Source organism: Tamandua tetradactyla, chromosome 23 (genome assembly GCF_023851605.1).
Source record: "Tamandua tetradactyla isolate mTamTet1 chromosome 23, mTamTet1.pri, whole genome shotgun sequence".
Taxonomy (NCBI): domain Eukaryota; kingdom Metazoa; phylum Chordata; class Mammalia; order Pilosa; family Myrmecophagidae; genus Tamandua; species Tamandua tetradactyla.
The window spans coordinates 33948850-33974062 of record NC_135349.1 but is presented as its reverse complement, the minus strand read 5'-3'; the positions used below and the strand labels follow the sequence as shown (position 1 = coordinate 33974062).

Genomic DNA, 25213 nt, shown 5'->3' with positions numbered 1-25213 from the left:
GTTGAAGGAACAACAAGGAGGTCAGTGATGAAACAGACTATACCAGAGTAAGAGTAGCAGGTGATAAGGGCCAAGTGATAATAGAGGCCAGACCACATAGGGCTTCGGAGGTGATCCTCATGTTTTGGCTCTTATTCTGAGTGATATGAGGAGCCACTGAATGTGTTTAAACAGAGAAGTGACATGATCTGACTTCAATTAATAGCATCCCTTTGACTTGTATATTGACAATAGGCTGTAATGGGTAGAATCAGCGAGACTGGTTAGGAGGATGTGGCTATGATCCAGGTGAGAGAGACTGATGGACTGGAGTAGTGCATGGCCCCAGTGGTAGTGATTAATGGTAGATCTTAGATATATTTTATAGATATGGTCAATGATACCGCCAGAGGGAAGTTCTCATGATGGCAGAGGGTGGTTCAGTGACAACCCCACTCTGTATCCAAGTGTCTTTATTTGCCTGAGCTGCTATCACAAATACCACACAACAAGTTGTCTTAAACAATGGAAATTTATTGGCTCACAGTTTTGAGGCTAGAAGTGAAAAATCTACATATCGGCAAAGCTTGCTTTCTTCCTGAAGACCACCAGCAATCCTTGGGGTTCCTTGGCTTTCCATCAATTGGCAATGTTCTCTCCTTTCTTACTTCTGTGAGTTCTCAGTCTCTTTATAAAGCCCCCAGTAATCAGGATTAAAACCTGCTTTGAGTTGGGTCACAACTTAACTAAAACTGACATCTTCAAAAGCCCAATTTACAATGAGTTCACACCCTCAGGGATGTGGATTAAAAGTAAGAGCATGTGTTTGTTGGGGTACATAATTCAACCTACCACACCAAGATAATTTTTGCAATTTTGATCAACCATACCTTATGCAGGCATATTGAGAGAAGGCTTGCTTTCCTGTGGCAAAGGAAGTTAGCCCTCTCTCCATCTCAAATACTGAACTGCCCTGGTCTCCAAGGATTTCTTGTGATCCTTCCCAGTGAACCAAGGAGGATAAGGGTTGGTTTCCATCCAAAGCAAGACTCTGCTGCAGCCTTGTGAATAAATGTGGGCTCTGTATGAAAGCAGATGTGGAGGTAAACCCTGACTCTACCACTTACTAAGGGGAAACAAATGGTAAATTCAACTTCCTTGAGTCTCCGTCCCCTCGTCTATACAACTCTTGTAGTAATAACTCAGTAACCAGAGACAGCAATAGCACAGTAGATAAAAACGAAAGTAAAAACAGAATTCACAAAAGAAACCAGACCCAAAAAAAGAACATATTGTGAGTCTATTGATATGAAGTTTAAGAATGAAGAAAACCAATCTATCATTGAATAAATTAGAACAGTGGTTGCCTATGGAGGAATTGAGTGAAGTGGGGCTTGAGGTGCTTGCAGGAACTTTTCGGGGTATTGGAAATGTTCTATTTGATGATTAGGGTGATGGTTATGTGAGTGTACACATTCACCAAAACTTGTTGAACCATACCCTTAAAATCCGTGCAATTCACTGTTTATATAGTTTAGCTTAATTTAACATTAAAAAAAAAAAAGCCTATCGAGCCTCTCTCCTATAATTACATAGACCTGATTTCTGGTCTAATCCGTGCATCAATTAGTCGACTAGTTTGCCATCTTTTAAAATAATTCTCTTCATTTTTATGGTGCAGGTGATTCTGTATGTACATATACATAACCAGGATTATTTAGTAGGTGTTGCAGATTATGGGAAGGCTTCCATTTTCTCTTTATTGTCTGAATTATTTACAATGAGGGTATAAAATTTTTAAAAAGTTGAGATTTTTTAGTGGCCTTTCTTTATTGCCCTCCAAAATACTGAACCTGTTTCCATCACCAGTGTAAGTAAGTGCTCTAGCTCCTTGCTACTCAAAATGTGCCCCTTGGACCAGATGCATCAACACGACTCGGGAAATTATTAGAAATATAGACCGTCAAGCCGGCCTCATACACACTTAATTAAAATCTGCACTTTAACAAGATCCGTAAGCACTTTAAAGTTTGACAAGCTCCGGCCGAGAATACATCCGTCTCCTTTCCTTTCTGGACTTGTTTCTTCCCTACTCAAAGGACTGTAGCCCAGGTGTCTCCATGGTCCCTCCCATGTGCAATTTTCTAACCTCGTTTCTTTTGGTTATCTGCAAGGGTTCCCTGAAAAAGGTAGCGGAAGAGACTGAAGGAGGAGCGGCCTGGCTAAACAGCCCCTGCTGTGCGTCCCAGATACTGAACTGCCCTGGGCCCCAGTTCAGGGCACTGAAGCAGCCTCGCGCTCCCAATCAGGAGGTATCAGAGGCAAGCGGCTGGGCGCTGCCTACTAAAGGTGGCTGCTTGGGAGTCCTCCTGTTGCGAGGGCAGGATAGCCACAGTCATCTGGACCTGTGGAAGGTCGGGGCAGTAACAGCGCGGCAGGGGGCGCTGCAAGGTGCCTTGGGGAAGGTGCTGCGGTGACCCAGGGCAATGCAGGGTGCGGAGTGACCTCTGGACAGCAGGGGGCGCTGCGGAACCGTGGCCCAGTGTGGGCTGCACCGCGCACTTCCTCGGCGGCCGGGGGATACACCTGCACAGGTGGGGGCGGGGCCGGTGGGGGCGGGGCCCGGGCCTGACCCACAAGAGCAGGTGGCCGCAGCGGCAGAGGGATGCTCGCGCTGTAAGCGCAGTGGAACCCAGCGGCTCGCTCTTACTCGAGCCGCCGACCCTTTGGAACCGAGTGAGGTGAGCCCAGTCGGGTGGAGTGCGGGGGTTTCGGGCACTGGAGCGGCCGCGGGGATTGGTGGCTTCCCTAATGCGGTCCGCGCGCGGTGCGGTGGGTGGCCCGGCCCGGGGCCGCCTCGGGGGCCGGGATGCTGGGACGCCTTCCCGGGTTGATTGGGGTGAGGCTCTCGGGCATGTACCCACGGGAGCCACAGAGCTCTGGGTGCTCGCGGGGGTCGGGGACCGCGCCTTGCCCCTTCTCTCCGTCCCGCACCCGCCCAGCCCCCTTCCAGGTCCTGCGCAGACGCGTGAACTTGACCCCCGATTTTCTCTGGGGATGCTGGTTGCTCCAGAAAGAAACAAACACTCGAAGGGGGTTGGTTGGGCTTTCTCCCGCGGCTTGGACTCGGGATCTCCGGGCAGAAGTGGCTGCGGCCCCAGGACGGCGCCCAGTCACTCGGCGCGGGTTGAGCAGGGGCTGCGGATTCTGTCCAGCGTGAGAGCCAGGGATGCGCGTTGGGGACAAGCACCACTGCGGGACTTTCCCGCCCGAGACTTTGGACAAATCTCTTACCCATCCCCCAAAGCTTCGGGTTCCTTCACAGCAGGGGAGTCGCTTCTATGGGCGAGGGCTCTGAAATTCAAGAGTTACCTGAACTCCTTCCTAAGTGTGTGGCCTTGGGCAAGTTGCCTAACCTCTCTGAGCCTCAGTTTCCTCCTCTGTGAAATGGGGGGGATAACACCGCATATAATATAGTAAGGGTTAAATAAGAGAATGTGTAAAAAGGAGCTTGGGACCATGACTAAGGTAGAGGAAGGGAGCAATAACTGAAAGGTGCGATTACTGCTATTCTGGTGGTGGTGGTGATTATTTGAGGAGCAGTAGAGCTAGTAAAGGCACAGCGCCTTGGGTTCAAATCCCAGCTCAGCCACTTTCTAGCGTAACCTTGGGCAAGGTACTTAACCTCTTGGTGCCTCTGTTTCCTCATTTGTAAAGTGGGGGAAATTAGGATACGTACCTCAGAAGATTGTGGTGAAAATGAAATGAGTCAATATCTGTAAAGTTCTTAGAAGAGTAAGTGTGGTGTAGCAGCTATTAATTCTTCCATAAAGGCATCGTATGTAATAAAACAGAACAAACTAATAAAAGCTTCAACCCAGTTTCATTCAGAAGTGAAAATCTTATTTGCAAGAGAACTGATCAGTTTTGTGATGAGCAGGATACGTTCTTTCACCCATGGGCTCCTCTGACATTAGTGATTTATCTGCTGAGGTCGGGGTCAGTCTGGGGAAGTGTGGATGGGGCCGAGGGCCCCGGAGGCTCTCTGCAGTGTCCTGACTGAAGAGACGAGGGCAAGGAGCTTCCAGTTCATACTTTCTGTTGAACATTCACAGTGGGAAAAGCTTCCCTGGACTGCAGTTTTATTTGAAGGAAATTGAACCTGGACCTGGATCTTAAAATAAAGTCTTGCAAATTTTTTTTGGTTTGCAGTCGTAGAAAGGGGTATATTCCTTTTGCAAAGAGGTAAATAGAATTTTGAGGGTTAGAGATGGTTTTCCTCATCCCAGCAAAATTACGTAAGTCCTTGCAGGGTCTGGAGCGATCTGGCTGCCTCTGGACATCTCACCTCCACTCTTGGCCCTCTATTTCCTTTACATCATAAACCTGGAAGACTCCCAGCTTGTCTCCAGTTTCCAACTTTGGACCATAACCTATTAGGTTCAGGGTGGGGAAAGAGCAGCTCCTCAAGTCCGAAATCCTGCCTGGGGAATGTGAAGGGCAAACCAGAGTCCTTGTTCCAAAAATAGGGTCTCTGGGAGTGTAGGGACCACCCTGTGTATCCTATTCCAAATTAGAGTATGTTCTAATTCGCCTCTGTCAGCTGTGGAGAGCATAAGGAACAGATTTATTTGTGCATACCCTCTCCCCATACCCCTGCCTCACAAGTCTAGGAAAGCTGTCACATTTACTATTCAGAGTTTGAAAATTAAATTCCTTGGGATTCCTCTCCCTTATGACCTTTAGTTTCAGGGTGCTACCAATTAACTGTGGGAGGAGGGGAGCAACACGTAGCACAATTCCCAGCCCCTTAAAGATTTATACCATGGTGGTTAAGGCAGCAGAGGTCCAGGCCAGCTCCTCCACTTATTGTGTGATTCTGCACAAGTTACTCCATCTCTTTGAGCTCAATTTTGTCCTCTACAATGTGGAGATGATAATAGCATGTTTACCTGTGGGGCTGTGGAAATGAAATATAGAGAGAAATGAAATATAGAGAAACACTATGTATGTATGAGACTATATTTCATAAACATGAAATGAGCCTATGTATAGTAATTTCTGAAATGAGCGTTATGTCACACTGTAAAGTTTCTGTAATTGTTATGCATCTTGCACATTGATGAAATAGTCCTTTGCTTTCCAGCACCCCCTGACCCAAGCTATTATTAAATCAAAATGCATTCCCAAACTTAGTATCTTAGAATCAAGGAAATTGTGGCACAGCGTCTGGGAAATATTCAGTGGCCAACAGTTGTCGGCTATTGTTAACATGTTCTGTAAACACTGAGCTGAAAGCTTGAATGTAAAGAGGAGAAACGAAACAGAAGTCATTCCACTTGCTGGGAAGTAGCAGGGGAAAGGACGGGGAAAGACCTGGGCAGAAAAGACCAGATTTCATCGGTAGGTGAGAATGAGCCCAGCTCTGCCAGCTTCTGGGCTGGACGATGAAGAGATAGGAATGCCGCCCTGGAGAAAGGCAAACAAAGACCACACTAAGGCATGACCTGTAATACCCCTAATCATAGCCAAGCGCGGTAGGAGAGTGCACAGGGCCAGTCAGGGTTATTCTGAGACTCCTGCTCCAGGGACTCCGGAGAACGGTCCTTCGGCCAGGAGGGTCAGTGATCCACAGGGCTGCGGGTTGGGTGGCCAGTAAGAGAAGGAAGCAGCCTCTTTAGCAGCTTGCCCTTGACCCAAAACAAATATCCTGGAGAAGGGGCCCAAGCCTCAGAATGCAGTCAGGCCCACCCGCAGAGCAGGCCTGCAAAAAAGACAGGAAGCTTCGGAGGGCCCATGGGCTGGTGCTTCCCAGCTTGCCAACCCCCAGGGACCAGCCAGCAGGCCCCTGGAGGAGAGCTCACTTGCTTTTCTTCCCTCCCCATCCAGCTCGCTTTCCCCTGCCTCCCTGCTGCTAGAAGTCCCACCCAGCCATGGCCCCCGGAGAGAAGATCAAAGCCAAAATCAAGAAGAATCTGCCCGTGAGGGGTCCGCAGGCGCCGACCATTAAAGAGCTGATGCGGTGGTACTGCCTCAACACCAACACGCACGGCTGTCGGCGCATCGTGGTGTCCCGCGGCCGCCTCCGCCGCCTCCTCTGGATTCTTTTCACACTGACAGCCGTGGCCCTCATTCTCTGGCAATGCGCCCTCCTCGTCCTCTCCTTCTACACCGTCTCCGTCTCCATTAAAGTCCACTTCCAGAAGCTGGATTTTCCAGCTGTCACCATCTGCAACATCAACCCTTACAAGTAAGAGGCTGAGCAGGGATCTAGAGCGAGGACCGTGGGCGCATCTGCAACCCAAGCCCCTCGCGAAGGGCGCGCGCGCACCGGCTGCCTGGGGGCCGCTTTAGCCTGAAACATGCTGTTTAAAAATTTGCGTTAGTTGACCGCGTTCAGGAACTGCCCTCTCCCAGGTTCTAGTCTGTACCAAGTTTGCAGTGGGTCAGCTGCTTCTGAGGGCAGAAAGGGGAGGCTGCAAGGATCAGTTTCACTTAGGGGTTGGGTCTGGAGTGAGCTAATTACACACACACACACACACACACACACACACACAAAGCACAAGTGCATCCATATACTTACACCCACGCTAAACCCAGCTTAGCCATTTCTCTGAGCTCTCCACACTCACGCCCTCACTCTCCCAGGAATGTAAGCTCAAGCCTGACTCAGAAGTGACACCTGGGTGACTTCCGGCAGCATTTCAACGGCCCCAAACCGTCATCTGCATGAACCCAGCCCCACTAATTGAAATCACTCGTCTCTGGGCAGGGTCAACCCGTGGTTATGCCCTATTGTCTCCTGTGGGACCTGTTCTAAATGGGTCATGGAGCTCTTCTCAGGATTGATGAAGGCTGATCTGTGCGGCAGACCAGACTCTGGCAGAATTCACAGTGTGGGAGTGGTGAGAAAGGAAGAGAAGCGGGAGGAAGACTATTGAAGGAAGCTAACTTGTCCAGCCAGAGTCAACAATAATTTGGTGATAAACTCAAAATAAAAATCGGGTCTAAGACTCATCCTCTCCTCCAGGTAGCCTTCCCTCTTTTCTTCCCTCCTGCCCTCCTTCTCTTCCTCTTTCCTGCCTTCCATTATTCATTCCACAGTCACTTACTAATTGCCCATGCACCGTCCTAGGTTCTGGGCCATAGAACTGAACAAACCAAATACAGTCTTCGCCCCTGTTGATGTTACATTGTAAGTGGGGGCATGAAATGTTAACAAATACAACACCACTAACAAGATTAGTAATAGTTACCGTTTAATTGTGTATACTATAAACTCAATGAATCTTCCCAATAGCCCGATTTTACAGATGAGGGAACTGAGGCTAAGTGATTTGTCCAAGATCACACAGCCAGTACTAGGATAGAAGCTTGCACGTCCACCGTTTGACCTTGGTGTTCATACCCTCATTCATTATGCTATGCATACAGTCTATGCAAGGGAGGGAGAGAGGCAGGCAGGGACCATGTGAGATTGTGAAAATTAAAAGATGGCATAATTATGCTTCGTGCAATCAACTCCTGTCCCTGTGGATTGTCAAGGCAACGGTTATGCTTTCTTCCCTCCAAACCACTGACTCCAGAAAAAATGTGGAGACAGGGCCTGCCCCCCTAAAGAGGCTCTTTTTTTAAAGAATATTTCCATTGACAAAAATTCACACACATATATTTCCATACGTGGTGCACAATCTGTGGCTCACAATATCATCACATAGTTGTGTATTCATCACCATGATCATTTTTTAGAACATTTGCATCACTCCAGAAAAAGAAAGAAAAAAGAAAAAGCTCATACATACCATACTCCTTACCCTTTCTCTCATTGACCACTAGTATTTCCATCTACCCAATTTATTTTACCCCTTATCCCCACTATTATTTGTTTACTTTTTATCCATATTATTTACTTATCTGTACATACAGATAGATGATAAGAGGAGCATCAGACACAAGGTTTTCACAGTCACACAGACACATTGGAAAAAATTTTATCTTTATACAATTGTCTTCAAGAATCAAGGCCACTGGAACACAGCTCAACAGTTTCAGGTACTTCCCTCCAGCCATAACTAAAAAGGGGCATATATAATGCATAAGAATAACCTCCAGAATAATCTCTTGACTCTGTTTGAAATCTTTCAGCCACTGAAACTTTGTTTTGTCTCATTTCTCTCTTCCTCCTTTTGGTTAAGAAGGTTTTCTCAATCCCTTGATACCAGGTCCCGGCTCATCCCAGGAGTTCTGTCTCACGTTGCCAGGGAGATTTAGACCCCTGGGAGTCATGTCCCACTTAGGCAGGGAGGGCAGTGAGTTCACCTGTCAAGTCGGCTTGTAGAAAGAGGTCACATCTGAGCAACAAAAGAGGTTCTCTGGGGGTGACTCTTAGGCCTAATGTTAAGTAGGCTTAGCCTATCCTTTGCAGGAATAATTTTCATAAGGGTGAACCCCAAGGTTGAGGTCTCGGCCTATTGATTTGACTGTCCCCGTTGCTTGTGAGAATATCAGGAATTCTCAAAATAGGGAAGTTTAATATTTCCTCCTTTCTCCCCAGTCCCCCAAGGGGACTTTACAAATACTTTTTTATTCACTGCCCAAATTATTCTGGAATATATCGGGGGCATCACCCTAACCTGGACAAACTAACAGAATTTCACACCCTATTTTCAAGATTCCATGTACTTATGGTGTTCAACTAAACTGAACATGCAAGTTAAATTAGGTAATGTGCTACCAAAATGTAAATTTTGCATCAAATAAACATCTCCCCTTTGGTCTCACACAGATGTTAAAGTTGCGAAATATGGACAGTATCATCCTTTATGCTGTATTCTGCACTATCTTAGTCCTATCCAGATCAGCTTCATTCATATCTCTACTCAAAGTCTGATCCCTTTTTCAACTTTTTAAACAGTTCCTGTGTGGGGTAGTGCTGACTTTCATAGCTTCAGAGCTCTAAGTCTGAATCTCAGGTGTCACATAAACACCGAAGTTTCTGGGAACAATCAGGTTATATACAAACAGATCAGTATCTCAGAATTTAGAAATAGTTACAACTTCTGAATCTATGTGACTGCTATAAGAGCTTACAATCTAGGACCTTTTACAATAGGCCCCAACCTGATCATCCATACTCTCGACTTCAGTTCACCAAGTTTTTATGTTATAGTTAGTCCATATGATTGAGGCATGATAATATCTGTCTTATTGTTCCTGACATTTCATTCAACATACAGCTCTTAAGGTTCACACACCTAGTTGCATGCCTCACAACTTCGTTCCTTCTTGTGGCTACTCAGTAGTCCGTTTTATGTATACACCATAGTTCCCTCTTCTAATCCTCGGTTGTTGGACCTTAGGCCACCTCCATCCATAGTGAATCATGAACACTGCCGCCGTAAACACCAGTGTGCAAATGCTCATTTGTGTCCCCACGCTCAGTGCCTCCAAGCATATACTGAGCAAGGGGGTCTCAGGATCTTATGGCAACCCCACCCCAGCCTCCCGTGGAACCCCCACACTGCCCTCCAAGGGGCTGCTCCTCTCAGTTTCCCTACTGACAGTGAATAAGTACATCTCTTTCTTTACATTTTCTCTAGCAGTTTTTTCTCTCTGTTCATTTTTAAACAGTTTTATTCACACATCGTACAGTCCAGCCTTAGTGTATAGACAAGCCTTCATCACCATACTCTATATGAAGACATTTCCTTTTCTTTCACAAAGAATCCGTATCCCTTCCCCATGCCCCCTACCTTGTTGACATTTAGTTTTGCCATAATGCCTTTGTTACCTTCAGTGGAAGCATATTACAATGTTACAGTTGGCTATAGACCCTGGCTTGCATTGACTGCACTTTTCCTGGTATTCCATCCATTTTCAGCACCTTACATTGTTGACATTCATTTGTTCTCCCTCATACAAAAACATTTTTTATTCATACATTTAATTACCATCATTGTCCACTCTAGATATTCTTAAATTTTACTGTCTCAGTCTTTATCCTCTCTCTTTTCTTCTGGTTTCACATGTGCCCCAAGCCCTTTTCCTGAATCATATTCACATTCAGCTTTATTCAGTGTACTTATATTATTGTGCTACAATCAGGTAGTATTGTACTACCCATTTCTGAATTTTTACACTCAATCTTGTTGCACAATCTGTATTCCTTCAGCACCAAATGCCCAATCTCTACTCTATTTCTATCTCTTAATAACTTGTATTCCTAACTTCAACTCTCAAGGTTCACTCGTTAATGTTAGTTTATAAATAATGCTGCTATAAACATTGGTGTGCAAATGTCCATTTGTATCCTTGCCCTCAGGTTCTCTGAATGTATATCTAGTGATTGGATTGCTGGATCATATGGAAATTCTATACTTAGCTTCCTGAGGATCCTCCAAACTGCCTTCCAGAGCAGTTGCAGCATTTTACATTCCCACCAACAGTGGATAAGTGTGCCTCCTTCTCCACATCCTCTCCAGCACTTGTCATTTTCTGTGGGTTTTTTTTGTTTTATAATGGCCATTCTAGTGAATGTCAAATGGTATCTCATTGTGGTTTTTAAAATTTTTTACTGATATATTTATATATTCACGTACCGTGTAATCATCCAAAGTGTACGATCAATGACATAAAATCGTCATATAGCTGTGCATTTATCACTACAATAGACTTTTTTCTTTTTTTTCTTTGTGGTTTTGGTTTGCATTTCCCTAATAGCTGTGAAATTGAGCATCTTTTCATGTGCCTTTTAGCCATTTGTATCTCTTCTTCTGAGAAGTGTCTATTCATTTCTTTGCCCATTTTTAAATTGGATTGTTAGTCTTTTTGTTGTTGAGTTGAAGAATCTCTTTATACATTCTGGATGATAAGCCCGTATTTTATATGTGGTTTCCAAATATTGTCTCCCGTTGCATAGGCTGCCTTTTTTACTTTCTTGACAAAGTTCTTTACATACAAAAGTGTTTAAGGAGTTCCCGTTTATCTATTTCTTTAGTCAATGCTCATGCTTTGGGTATAAAGTCTAGGAAATTGCCTCCTATTGCAAGATTTTAAAGATATTTCCCTACATTTTCTTCTAAAAGTCTTATAGTCTTAGCTCTAATGTTGAGGTCTTTGATCCATTTTGAGTTCATTTTTGTATAGGGTGTGAGATACAGATCCTCTTTCATTCTTTTGCATATGAATATCCAGTTCTCCAAGCACCATTTATTGAAGAGGCTGCTCTGTCCCGGATGGGTTGGCTTGATCACTTATCAGAGATCAGTTGTCCATGGGTGCAAGAGTAGCTCAGTGGTAGAATTTTCACTTGCTATGCGGAAGACCTGTGTTTGACTCCTGGCCTGTGCACTCGCCCCCACCCCCCAAAAAAACCCTGAACAAATGCTGCTGCAATAACAGGTGTCACATGGAAAAAGAATGAAATGTGACTCCCACCATATAGCTTACCAAAAGAGAAAAAAGATCAACCATTCATAGATGAGACGGTCTATTTCTGAACACTCTATTCGATTCCGTTGGTCAGTATATCTGTCTTTATGACAGTACCATACTGTTTTGATCACTGTAGCTTTGTAATGTGCTTTAAAGCCAGGTAATGTGAGAACTCCCACTTCATTTTTCTTTCTTAAGAAATTTTTAGCTATTCAGGACACCTTGCCCTTCCAAATACATTTGGTTATTGTTTTTTTCTATTTCTACGAAGTAAGTTGTTCAGATTTATTGGTATTACATTGAATCTATAAATAAATTTGGGTAAAATTGCCTTCTTAACTATATTTAGTATTCCAATACATGAACACGGTATGCCCTTACATTTATTTAGGTCTTCCATGATTTCTTTTAACAATTTCTTATCATTTTCTGGGTATAGGTCTTTTGTATCCTTAGTTAAATTTATTCCTAAATACTATTCTTTTGGTGCATTGTAAATGGAATTTTTTTCTTGATTTCCTCCTCAGATTGCTCATTACTAGTGTAGAGAAACACCACTAATTTTGGGGTGTTGTTCTTGCACCCTGCCACTTCGCTGTACTCATTTATTAGCTCATGTAGCTTTACTGTAGATTTTTCAGGGTTTTTGACCTATAGTATCATCTCATCTGCAAACAGTGAGAGTTTTACTTCTTCCTTTCCCATTTGGATGCCTTTTATTTCTTTTTCTTGTCTAATTGCTCTGGCAAGAATCTCCAGCACAATGTTGAATAATAGTGGTGACAGTAGGCATCCTTGTCTTGTTCCTGATCTTAGAGGGAAAGCTTTTAGTTTTCCCCACTGAGGATGCTATTAGCTGTGGATTTTTCATATATTCCCTTTATCAGGTTGAAGACTAGGTAGACTCTTCATTACCAGTTATTTACTTGTCCTCTCTGTGACTGGTTTATGGGAAGCACCAGTCACCACTTTAAAAATGCTGTTTGGGGCAAACTCATCAATATACCCTGAGAGCAAGCAGAAAGTGGTGGGAGATGTGAAGCCCCAGAAAGTCACACAGGGTTGCGCATGATCCTATCCCCATTTGCTCAAGCCAGCAGCCCTATTAAAGAGGGGAAAGTTGTAAAAGAACTGATTTCAGGGGGGCACAAGTCTAATGCACATGGATGAGAAGCAGCCTGGGAAAGTATCAGTGATGGGCCCTAAGATATCAGAAGGGCTCCCCTGACTCTTCCTTCCCACCTCGGCAGGTATAGTGCAGTGAAGGACCTTCTGTCTGACTTGGACCAGGAGACCAGAACGGCCTTGAAGACTCTGTATGGCCTTTCAGAGGTTAAGTCTCGGAAACGACGAGAAGCAGAGTCCTGGAGTTCAGCCTGGGAGGGCCCACGGCCCAAATTCCTCAACCTGATCCCACTGATGACCTTCAAGCAGGGTGAGAAGGGCAAGGAAGCCAGGGACTTCCTCACAGGGCGAAAACGAAAAGTCAGCGGGAGCATCATTCACCAGGCTGCGGATGTCATACATGTCCACGAGTCCAAGCAGGTGGTAGGATTCCAACTGGTGAGATTCCTTTGCTCTCAGTTTGGGGACATGGGATGGGCTGGAGATAATGGGTCCATGGAGTCTTCTGCTTTGCCATTAGTCCCTCTGATTCTGCTGGAAGAAATACACTCAGGGTGATTTGGAAACAAACAAATGACAGTGACTCAAGCGATCTTAAGCAGAAAGGGATTTCTTAGACAGCTATCTGTAGCTCATGGACGTCCCTCAGAGGACAGAGGTTAGGGAGGAGCCCAGGATTTGGGGGCAAGAAGTGATGGAAAGTCATTTCAGATACTGCTAATGGGTTGAGTGAGCTTCAACCATTTTTAATCTTTGTGTTAATGCTTAAGATTCAAATTCTATCATGGGACCATCTGATTAGCCTAGCTTGGGTCACCTGACCACTCCTTGGCTGAGGGTGGGTGGGATGCCTTGATGAACAATCTCACCAGCTGTATCCAAAGAAGGAAAGGAAGCTTCCCCAAAGCTAAGTTAAAGTGCAGATATCAGAAGGAGAAAAATAAGTAATGAACAGCAGAAGCACCAAATATCCCTGCAGTACCTGCCTTGAGGAGGAGCTGTGGCCTGACTTCTCCTCTTTCCTTGTTGGTCCCATTTGAAGGCCTCTCAGGATGCAACCATTCACTGAAAACCAGTCATTACCTTCCTGTGCAAACTCACTTGCCACCTTACCTTCCAGACCCCAGTGACCTTTGGAGGATGGGAGCTACTTCTATATCCCTTATAGCCTTGAGTGCTGATTGTGAGACTTCGTGTTTCCATTTGCAAATCCTGAAGACAGCCCCTCCTTTAAATCATTGAGACTTGTCAAAGTGTTCGTAGATCTTTTGGGAGGATATCCATAAGGTTCTCCTTGATTAGCAAGCAGTCAATCCCTTGATGTCTTTTCTTTAAGGAGAGTTTTCAAACCATTTGTGATAAGAATATCTGGAATCTATTGTAATGACAGTGAAACTCTCATTGTTGCAGATTTTAAATGCTGGTCTTCCCAACTACCATCTGAAGTTAGGAAACATGATGTTTTAGTCAACATTTTATAGGTAAAACAATGAGTATATAATGCCTTGCTCCAGGTCCCTCAGAGAAGTTGTGTCAGGATTTGGGCTAGAATTCAGATTTCTGGACTACTGATCCAATAGGAAATGGGGAGGGTCATATAGGCACTTGGTAGCAATAACCAGTCCAACCATAGATGTTTGGGGACCTTGAGGAAGCCAGTTTTCCTTCCCACTTGGAGAGTGGGAGCAGGGAGTCATGTGAGTGGGATTCTGTGTCTTCTCTTGTTTGGACCCTTCTTGGTCCCTGGGACTTGAGAATGTTCTCTCCCAGTGGTCAGAAGTGAGAGGAAAACCATCTGTGCCCCAGACTTCTCTCCTGCCATCCTGAGTATCAGACTGATGGCTTCAGCCTGGTATCTCCTCTGATTCACAGTGTCCAAATGATACATCCAGTTGTGCTGTCTACACCTTCAGCTCGGGGATCAACGCCATTCAGGAGTGGTACAAACTACACTATATGAACATCATGGCACAGGTGCCTCTGGAGAAGAAAATCAACATGAGCTATTCTGCTGAGGAGCTGCTGGTTACCTGCTTCTTTGACGGGGTGTCTTGCAATGCCAGGTCAGGAGGATGCTTTCACATTCCCAAGAACCTGAAGTTCTGAGTGCAGGTCCCTGTGCAAGCACTTGTGTTCAACTGGAGGTTTCAGGAGCAGAAGGTATTCTTCTCACTGACCCTGGAATTTGGAGTTATGTTCCAGAATCAGTGAGCAAATTGTGCATGGCATATAGTCAAGATTCCCTCAAACTCATTACATTACTCATAACAATGCAAAATAGCTGATTTGTGTACATAAAACCTTGCCCGTTACCATCATGCCCAGGAATGACTGAGAACCACTAATGTATCACAGGAAAAGAAAGAAAGAAAAGTCTATGTACAGATGTGTGGGCATACAGATCTTTCTGCCTTTAAGAGGACATTCAAATCCTTGGAGGTGATGGGGTAATGAATGGAACATTCTCAAGTGTTCTGGCTTGGTTGAAGGGCTTTACTTCATTCTTTTCAAATACCAAGCCTTTCTAACCTTCTTATGTCAGCTGTTATTGTGAAGATTGAACTTTGGAATTATGGCTCCCTAAGGATTGGGTTCTTATCATTTACACATATGATGTGTAAAAGGCACATATGATGTGTAAAAGGCACATATGATGTGATTCCTTCTCTGAGGTTTATTGTCCAAGAACGGGAATTAAAATGGAAAAATGTCAAATGTTGGTTGAGAAATTCAAAAGTAGAGAAATTTGAGGTAGGCATATGGCACAAGGAATGAAAAGTCAGGATGTAGACAGGTGAGAGGATTAGGAGAGAGAACAGAAAGTGACTTTGATGACACAGGCTTTGTCTGTCATTTTATCAGGGGAAAATGACTCACTGTCTATCATCCATTATCCACAAAAGAGAGTTGTCCCCATTAGTGCTGCCTCTCCAGGCTTCAACCAGGATACAACTGACCCATTTCTTTCCTCTACAGGAACTTCACACTTTTCCATCATCCAATGTATGGGAATTGTTATACATTCAACAACAAAGAAAATGAGACTGTCCTCAGTACCTCCATGGGGGGCAGTGAATACGGTAAGGAAATCCATCCCAAGGAGGTTCTCAGGTGCCATCCTCTAACACTGAACCTGTGGCAGCAGGACAGTGGCATCCAGAAATGCAGCATCATCCACTTGGTCAGAAACCAGGAATGCCGTTGTCTTTCCCATTGGCGTTATTTCCATCAGCATCCATCTCCGTTTCCTTCTTCCTCATCCGTGTCCATTTCCCTTTTCAACTTCCCCTCCTTACCTTTGGGACCACTAGGAATATTCCTGGGGTTCCTTCTCTTGGGAAACCACGCTGGTTTAAGTGCTTTAGCTGGAGTGAATAAATACTGGGCAGGTGGCCTCCAAATGGAGTTAATCCCAGATATACTGGACAGATTAGGGAGGCAGACACACCTTAACTTAGTTAAGATGCCAGCTTCTCGAGCCCACTACCAGCTCTGTCACTCACCGTTTGACCTCGGGCAAGTTACTATGTATGAAGCGGGAATAATGGTAGTACCTCCCATGCAAGGTTATTGAAGGCACTTCAAATATGTAAGGCACTTAGAATAAGACCTGGGTATACACTTAACATGTGATAAACGCTAGTTGATATCATTACTACTAGTTCTAGCACTGCCACCATTCTGCTACTGCCACTAATAATACCATTATTACTTCCAATACTGCTATTACTTCTATTTTACTACTGCTGCTTTTACCTGGAAGATGGGAGCTCAGATTGGCCTGGCTTTCACAAAAAGGTCTTATGCAAGTCAAACTTGATTTTTACATAGATATGCTCCTATAGAGCAAGGCAAGGTCCTGTAATGTAGGAAAACCACCTCAGGATCCTTGCTTTTCTGACCATATAGTCTATATTATCACTATAATTCAGAGCACATACTCCAGGGGGAAGAAGTAGTCTGGAACTGGAAGGTCTGAGTCTCATAGTCCATTCTCCTCTGTGTGTGGTGTTAAGTAAATTGCTTTAGCCCTCTGTACTTCGATTCCCATATTTATTATAAGGAATTGAAGAGGTCAGGCAAACTCTCAGAGTTCTCATCTTTCAATCCATTCAAATCCTACACTTCACTCGTTTGTTTAGCCAACATTTATTGAGTACCTGCTGTATGCCAGGGCCTCTTCCAAATGCCAAGAACACAACAGTGAACAAGACAGATACCATCTCTGCCTTACATTTTAGTGGAGAAAGACAGATAACAAACTATCAGATATTTTCTAGTTGCAAATCCCAATATGCACTGTGAAGGAAATAAAGCAGTAAAAGGGAAGAGATGGTGGCTGGGGAGCACAGGGACAGGAGGGAAGGGTATATTTCAGATAAGAAGTTCCAGAAAGGCCCCTGTGAGGTTATTTAAGGATAAGGAGCCAGTTATGTTAGGACCCATGGAAGGGCATTCCAGGGACTAGCGAGTACAAAGGCCCTGACAAGGAAATGAGTTTGATGAGTTCTGAAACAGACAGAAGACTGGTGTGCTTGGAACTTATTGTGGGAGGAGGAAGTGTCCGGAGATGAGGAGGGAGAGGTAAGCAAGAGAGGTTGACTACAGTGAGAGAATGTTTTCCTAGGCTTTGACCACAGCCTTTGATAAGCTGCCTTATTTTCCTAGGGCTGCAAGTCATCCTGCACATAAACGAAGAGGAATATAACCCCTTCTTGGTGTCCTCCAGTGGGGCTAAGGTGATTGTGCATCGGCAGGATGAATATCCCTTCATCGAGGATGTAGGAACTGAGATCGAGACGGCAATGGCCACCTCCATAGGAATGCATCTGGTAAGAAAACATTCTGATCTACAAGCTTAGAGAGGAGGACAGGTTTTTTTCCAAGGGCGACCAATGCAGTACAGCTTATGGAAAAGGACATTGGTCTCCAAATGCTAGCATGACCTTATTTTTTCCCATGGTTACGCCAGTGGTTACACCAAAAGGTGTCTTTGTATCTTTTGTATAGATGAACAAGATAGAATGCCAGTGGGGGAAGAATTTAGTGAACTGCCTTGTTCCAGCGAGGGAATTAGCATTTATGGAACCTGTGCTGGAAGCCAGGCATCAGCCACTAGCTATTTATTTGTCAGTAATATAAATGTGCTGCCTAGAGGCTTATGAGATATGTAAATAACTATTTAAAGGCTAATAGAAAGTCACTGGGCCATCAAAGGTCTATTCAGCTCATCACACTTCCATCAACCTCACCTTATTTACCGAGAGCTGACAAAGGTTTTTACTTTGTGCATACACAGTGTAGAGTGTCTCTGCCTTCCTGACCCCCAGCCTTTCCTTTCTCTCCACAATTGCCATTGCTGCTGCTTTATGTCTTAGCAGAGACTTTCTAGTCTTATTCAAGCATATGTGTGTAAGCATCCTTTCTTTTATGTAAATGCAAAATACTGGTCTGTTCCATTTTTCATTTGATGCTCTAAGTAGAGATGGTTCCATATCAAGAACATAGATCTACCTCATTTTTCTTAAAGGCCCCATACCGTTCCATTGTGTGGGTAAGATATTGAAGTCATCCTCTGTTGATGTTCATTAGGTCATTCCCAGGCTACTAAAAGCACTGGTGCGATGTGATATGTATTTGTCAAATTGCTTCCTAGAAGTGTCTACTGATTTGGGCAGCTGCTAAATTGCCTTCCAGTGAGATTGCAGCAATTTACAGCCTTACCAGCAATATCTGAGAGTAGCTGTTGCCCCACGCGGTCATCCACACAGTGAGGTGTATTATCCAACTTCTAATCTTTGTCAGCCTATCAAGAGAAAAGTGGTATCTATTTTCAACTTAATTTGCATTCTTTCTTAGTGGCATTTTTTTCCACCTGTTTGTGGGTGGGGGAAGCAACCATCCCCTTTCATGCCTTTATTTATGTGCAGCCTTAAGGTCCCAAACTCCACATCTTAGTTTTCCTTACTCACATATTTATCTCCAGAGCAGTGGTTTCCAAAATTGGTTAATCATCAGACTCAGATCTACTAAATCAGAATCTTAGGAGATGAACCCAAGGAGCCATATTTTTACCTAACTCCAGTGATTATTCCACGAAGCAGCAAACTTGGGTACCTCTGCTTTAGAAACTTGAGGCAATTCAGAATTAGGGGAGAGGGAAATTATATCTTCTTAGGTGAAAATAAAGCTAGAACAACACAAAAGGGTTGGCAACAGGCACAAATGATGTCTTCATATTGGGTCATGAAGTTATTTGTTCGGTATTTGGGGTTTGTGTATCCATCCATCATTTACCATTCAATAATTATTTTCTGGGTAATTTCTATGTGCTACATAGTGGAAATACATCAGCATGGAAGACAATGCCCCTGTCTTGATGGAGCTCAGAGTCCAGCAGAGAGGATTGTTAATAAACAAAAAATTATACAAATGATTCATTAATTGTCATAAGTGATATGAAGGAAAAATGCAGGATGCATGAGAGTATATAGTGGGGATGCCTGACCTAGGGTTTTGATTTTTTTTTTTTATGGGGGTTGGGTCAAGGAATGTTTTCCTGATTAAGTGATACTTAAGCTGAGACAGCAGAGATGATGAAACAGGGTGATGACATGACAGAGGAAATCTGTCACTGAAATGCCTCATTGGTGAGAGAGACAAAGGGCAAGGGAAACCATTAGGGTGGTTGTTCTTGGCAATCTGGATGGCCTCAGGAGGCATGCCATTTAAGGGCATTGTCCAACTTGGAAGAAAAGTCAGGCTTGGACTGTGTGACTGCTGACCACCCAAGTAAACAAAACAAATGAACCCACAAACTAAACTCTTATACCCCAACCTGCTCAAATTGTGGGCTCAAAAACTTTGGGGTACCCCTTTAGGAGTTGGGTTGTGGCTCCACTGTTCACCTGGAGATTACAAATCTCCCAAACCAGAAAAGTGAGCATTTTGATCTGATGTTTTCCATACAGTCTGATCTGTGCACTGCAAATAAGACCTGGGATTTGTAGCACACCCTCATTTTACCCTTTCACCCTCTCCCTTCTGCCTTTCACAGAGTATGCAAACTGGTATGAGAGTTACTAGATAGCTTGCAAGATTTCAAGGTTACAAGATTTCAAGAGAATTCCACCTCCTGAATTTCTTCTCTGAGGCTGAAAATGCCCACTACATTGTTAAGCAAATGTTTTCTTTACCAATGGTGGATAAACAAAGACTTGGGTGGGTTTTCTGCTATACTTAATTTGAGATGCAGAAAATCAAAGCCACAGAGCAAGGTCATTTAGCTCTAAGTCTGATTTATGAGCATTTAGAACAACAACAGCAAAAAACAGGATTACTATGAGGTCAATAATGGGTCACTAAGAATAAGTCCAAACAAACTCGAATTCCTTTCTTTATTTTATTTATTTATTTATTTATCTGGTAGGTATGTTAAGCTGGTAGACTAAGTCAGGTGGCCAATCAGTTGGTTAAGGAACCTTCCTTCCTTCATGGAGGGACTGTGTATCCAAAGCACTGTAAATTCAGAGATGAATAGGACGGAGTTCCCTTCTTTAGAGCTCTTACACCTGGGAGGAAAGATAAAAGTCAACAGGCCTTTGCAATTGTGTGATTAATGCTCTTTTTGTGATAGGGAGAAGGTGTGATTGCATTTAGTATAAAATCCAAACCCTTCTTACTGTAGGCTACAAAGTTCTCAAGTACCCCCTGCCTACTTCTCCAACATCAGCCCCTACCACCCCCCGTTACACAGCCAGGCTGACTTCCCATCATACACGTGCCATGCACATTTCCACTTCTTGCTGTTCCTTCTGCCTGGAACTCTATGCTGTTCCTCCTTCTTTTTTAAGACTCAGCTCAAATGCCACTTCAAACAAGGGATCACCCTGTCTATAGTAGTTACTCTCTCACCACTGTACTCTAGTTCCTTCACAGCACTTGTAGTATATACATTTATTATGTGTTTCTTGTCTGTCTTCCCCAACAAGGATGTCAGCTGAGTGAGAGTGGGACCTTGTCTATCTCGTTCTCCAGCTCAGTACCTAGAACATAGTGGGTCCTCGATAAACATTGTCGTGTGGATGGATGGATAGAGGAATGGATGGATGTAAGCCCAGACAGAAGCTGTTGGAAAAGACTTTCTAGATAGTAGATTCTTGAAGGACAAGTGTCAGGTCAATAGTGTCAGGAAGGGCCAGTCCAAACAGAAGGCAAAGCAGTTGCAAAGGGGTCATGGAAAGGATTTTAAGTTACACAGTGAAACATTTTTGAAAAATCACTCTGGATGAAATGTAAGCAATTTAGCAGGGGCAAGACATTTACAGTGATTACAGAGAGAAATGATGAGGACCTAGACAGAAGCAGTGGCTGTGCGAATGAGCAGAAGGGAAAGGATTTGAGGGCCTGAAAGCAGCAGGGATTTGACAACTAATGTTAACAAGGAAAAGGTGGGCAAGTTAGAGTGATAATTAGGTTCTGGCTTGGGCAGCAGGGTGGATGGAAAATTAGGGAATACAAAAGGAGGGGTGAGTATGGGGGAAGAGGAAAAATGACCACTTCAGTTTGGGACATTCCCACTTTGGTGTGCCTTTGGGAAATCAAGGTGAAAATGTCCAGTGAGAAGATACTATGAACCTAGAGTTCAGGAGAGAATATGGGTAATTCCAGACTTAGAAGTAAATACCATCACCCAAGACCTGAGTAGAAAAACTACCAGCCTTTAAGGGCCAAGCCGAAAGAAAATGGAAAATCAGAAGTAGAGAAGTAAGAACAGAAGCCAGAAAAAGTTGGTGTCACATAAGACAAGGAAGGGAGTTTCAAGGAAGCTATGATCAAAAGTGCCAAATTCAGTAGAGAGGTCAAGTAAGATCAAGGGCAAAAGGTCGTCTTTGGGTTTGGCTAACTAGAGGTGTTCTTTGCCTGGGCAGCTTTCAGTGGAAAGAACAGAACAGAAAGCAAAGTGCAATGGATTGAGTCGCGAATGGAAGATGAGGAAGCAGACAGGAGAGGACAGCTCACCCAAAGAGGAGTGGAGCCAGGCCCTGGAAAGGAGGGAGTGTCCTCCTTCACTGCAAACTCTACTGAATATTTTTATCTTAAACTGCACGCACAGTTCTTTTCATAACTATGTGTATAATGTAGGGATTAAGAGCTAAGACTCTGGAGCTGAACAGCTGTGGTTCAGACCCCAGCTTTGCACTCTGGTTATGCAGTCTCTGAGCCTCAATGACCTCATCCGTAAAATGAGGGTGATAATAATAATGACACTTTGTAGGCTGCTGAGAACTCAATAAGTTGACACATGTAAAATGCTTAAAATAGTGCTTAGGACGTAGTAAGTACTAAAAAAAATTGGTCATAGCTGTAATTTTTTAAGAGTAGAGATTTGAAAGGAAGGAAAAATATATTTGAAGTAATATGAGAAGTCAGGAGAGGTTTTTCTTGTCCTTTTTAACACACTGTTCCCCCTCTATGAGTGAGGGATTTATCTTTACCATATTGATTTATAAGAGCACTTTATATAACAAGGCTACTAATTATTTGCCATGAGTGTTGTAAATATTTTTCCCCAGTTTGTGCTTCTCTTTTAGTTTTCATTATGGTACTTTTTCACATGCAAACACTGAATGGTTACATATCAAATCCTTTGTTTTCTTCTTCAGGCACTGTGTTTATTGAGAATTTGTAATCCTTGAGATAAGATATCAACCCTGCTTTCTTCCAGTTATTTTATTATTCCATCTAATATTTGAACCCATTAGAATTTTTTTTCTGTAGAATGAAAGTAGAGTTCAAAATTAATTCTTCCCCCAAATAGATAACAAATTGTCCTAACCTCATAAATTGAGTAATTCTGCATCTCCCTTCTTTAATTAGAATTGCCAGCTATATCATACACAAATAACTTTTATAATGTGTCACAAATTAAAAAAAAACAAAAGAAAAAATAGTTAAACCATCTTTATTGTACACAAATAACTTTTTTAATGTGCTACAAAATTTTTTTAAAAAGTAAGAAAGAAAAAATAGTTAAGCCATCCATAATGCCTTTTGGACAAAGTCCACTCTCTTTTCTATGCTTTATTTATTTCTTTTGTGTTGTGCTTTATAAAAATGGGACACTATGAGCAGACTCATCTGTAATCTGGTGGGGTTTTTTTCCTGCTCAAAATAGATCTTCAACATCTTTCTATGGCAATATATTATTTTTTTATAGAAGGTTGAGTTTGCCATTATATGCTTCAGTTTTATACCAATTACGCATTCAGCGCCTGCCTTCCCTATAACGCAGGGCCTGGCATGTTGTAGGTTCACAATCAATATCTGTTGAATTGACGTGAATTGGGTGGGAGGTGGGACTCACAACGTAGACTGAAACCAACTATGGATCACTTTAAATGCCAGGCCAAGGTTTGGACCTGAATCACCAGGCCATGGGGAGAAGTGATGGGATCGGATCTATTTTTTAAAAAAGTGTTGGCTGGTGGAGGAGAGACTCAGGGAGGGAAAGTAGGGAGGGCAGGAGACTTTCAGTAGTCCGGGTGAGAGTAAATGAACACCAACCAAAGCAGTGAGAGCAGAAATGATGAGCAGATTGCTGGTCTGAGAGATGCTTCCTAGCATCTCTTACAGACAGAATAGGATAAAGCAAAGAAGTATTTGGAGTGATACCAGGCAGCCACCCTAGAAAGGTAACTTTGGAAGACGCTGGCTGGGATAGTCGTTACCACTGAAATGCAAAAAAACAGCCTGGCAGCCTCCCTGTCTGGAAATAGCTTAGCTGAACTAACCACTCACAATTTAACGGAGTGACTGTGCTGATTGGAAGCACTGCGTTCAAGAAGACAAAAGTTGCCTTTGAAAAAGGCACCTCCTTGTCATTTCCCCACCTCCTCGCCTCTCTGGCTCTGCTGCTACCTGGGCTTTTCCCTGGGCTCATTTCACAAAGGAGGAGCTAAGGACTTCTGTGCAACTGTCCCACAGACTATGTTTCCATAGACTCTGAGAAGGAAGCTGATGGGGCCTGGTTTGATGAAAATGCATACACATGCACACGCCCTCAGGCATACACATTTATGCACACATGCACTCATATATACACGTGTGTGAATCATGTGGAAGAGAGCTAACTCTGTCACAGTCCATCCAGCTAAGGCTTTGAGAAGCTACTGCCTTCTGGCCCACCCAGAAAAGATCATTGGCCCATTTGTTCTACCTTCAGTTGTTTGGGGATGCAACCTGAAACATCCAGGAGCTCTGGGTTGGATAGGCATTATCACAGAGTAAAGAAAGGGCCATTGAGTAATCAGAACTCATAGAAATCAAAATGATTCCTCACAATAGGTTTCCCAGAAGTGGCCCCTGGGCTGGTTCTTAAAATAGGGGGAGCCCCTGCCACGCTTGTGGCCACACAAGGCTCACCCAGGTGAAGGAATCTTCTCACCTGCATGTTAGAGTGTTGCACTTTCCTGCTCCAGGGCAGGCAGGGCCTTGTTTTGGTTTGCTAATTCTTCCAGAATGCAATATACCAGAAATGGATTGGCTTTTGCAAGGATTTATTAGGTTAAAATTTACAGTTCTATGCCCAAATTAAGGCATCAACTACCCGCATCTCCTAACATCTGTGTCTGAGCTTTCTCCAAAATATCCCCCTTTTATAGGACTCTAGTAAGTGTATTAAGACCCACCTTGAACGGTTGGAGTCACATCGCCACTGAAACAACCTAATCAAAAGGTCCCACTCACATTATGCCTGCACCCCCAAGGTTGGATTAGAAGAACACAGCTTTTCTGGGAGTGAATAACAATTTCAAACCAACACAAACCTGTACCGGACACTCTAGGTTCTGTGGACAGTTAGGCAGGACCTGGAGACCACAGGAGTGTGTTGTTTGGGAAACCTTAGAGGGTGGCACGGAGGGAGTGTCCTTGAGGGAAGCCACTGTTTGGCATCTTTGCACATCAGTTCCCCACCCAGTGCCTAGCGTGTGTTAGAGACTCTAATTGTGTTTGCAACCCAGCTACTGAAGGAATGAAGTCTATTCTGTACTGAAGTGGAAAAACGCTCACCCTTTTTTGTTAGTGAGAAGGGCAGATTGCAGGGCAGCTTGAATGTGTGAGTGTATGTCTGTCCATCTCTCTGTCTGTTGGTCTGTTTGTGTGTCCATCTGTCTGTCATGATCTCTTCAAATGGATTCCCTGGAGAATTGGGGGATCCAGGCTACTCCTTTTTTCTCTGTTTGCTTCTCTTGTTTATGTTTTAAAATGAGCACTGGCAATTGCCTTTGAAGTACATGCAGTTAATTGGAGAGAGACAAATGGATCAGCAAATGAATGGCAATGCAAAAAAAAGAGACCACAATTGGTGAAGATGGCTCCAGTTTTTGCCTGCGTGTGACTTTTCTTCCCTTTATCCCCAGTTACACTTCTTTCTACTTGGCCACCTCTTCAAAGAGTAGATAATCTTCTTCTTTCCAACAAACACGCCACTCTTTTTCAGTATTCCCCCACTCCCAGAAAAAAAAAAGAATCACACACGCACACACACGTAGTCCTAGAACCTAGCTATAAACTGGTCATGACTTAAATATTCCATTATTGTTCCCCCTTGGCAAGACATTACCACCCCCCCCCCCCTTTTAGCCTGACTTGCTTATTTGCAGTGACATTTATT

At 43.8% G+C, this 25213-nt stretch overlaps 1 protein-coding gene across 1 annotated transcript in view; it reads left to right on the top strand.

Annotated features, from left to right (window-relative positions):
- The first annotated feature begins 2613 nt into the window (after positions 1–2613).
- Positions 2614–25213, top strand: part of SCNN1G (sodium channel epithelial 1 subunit gamma) — a 29320-nt gene continuing 6720 nt past the window's right edge. The window contains exons 1-6 of the mRNA XM_077140259.1: positions 2614–2720; positions 5869–6229; positions 12663–12975; positions 14410–14600; positions 15514–15617; positions 17206–17369. Of these exons, the coding sequence (XP_076996374.1) occupies positions 5913–6229; positions 12663–12975; positions 14410–14600; positions 15514–15617; positions 17206–17369 (1089 nt within the window). The 5' untranslated portion in view covers positions 2614–2720; positions 5869–5912. The remainder of the gene's footprint in view (positions 2721–5868; positions 6230–12662; positions 12976–14409; positions 14601–15513; positions 15618–17205; positions 17370–25213) is intronic.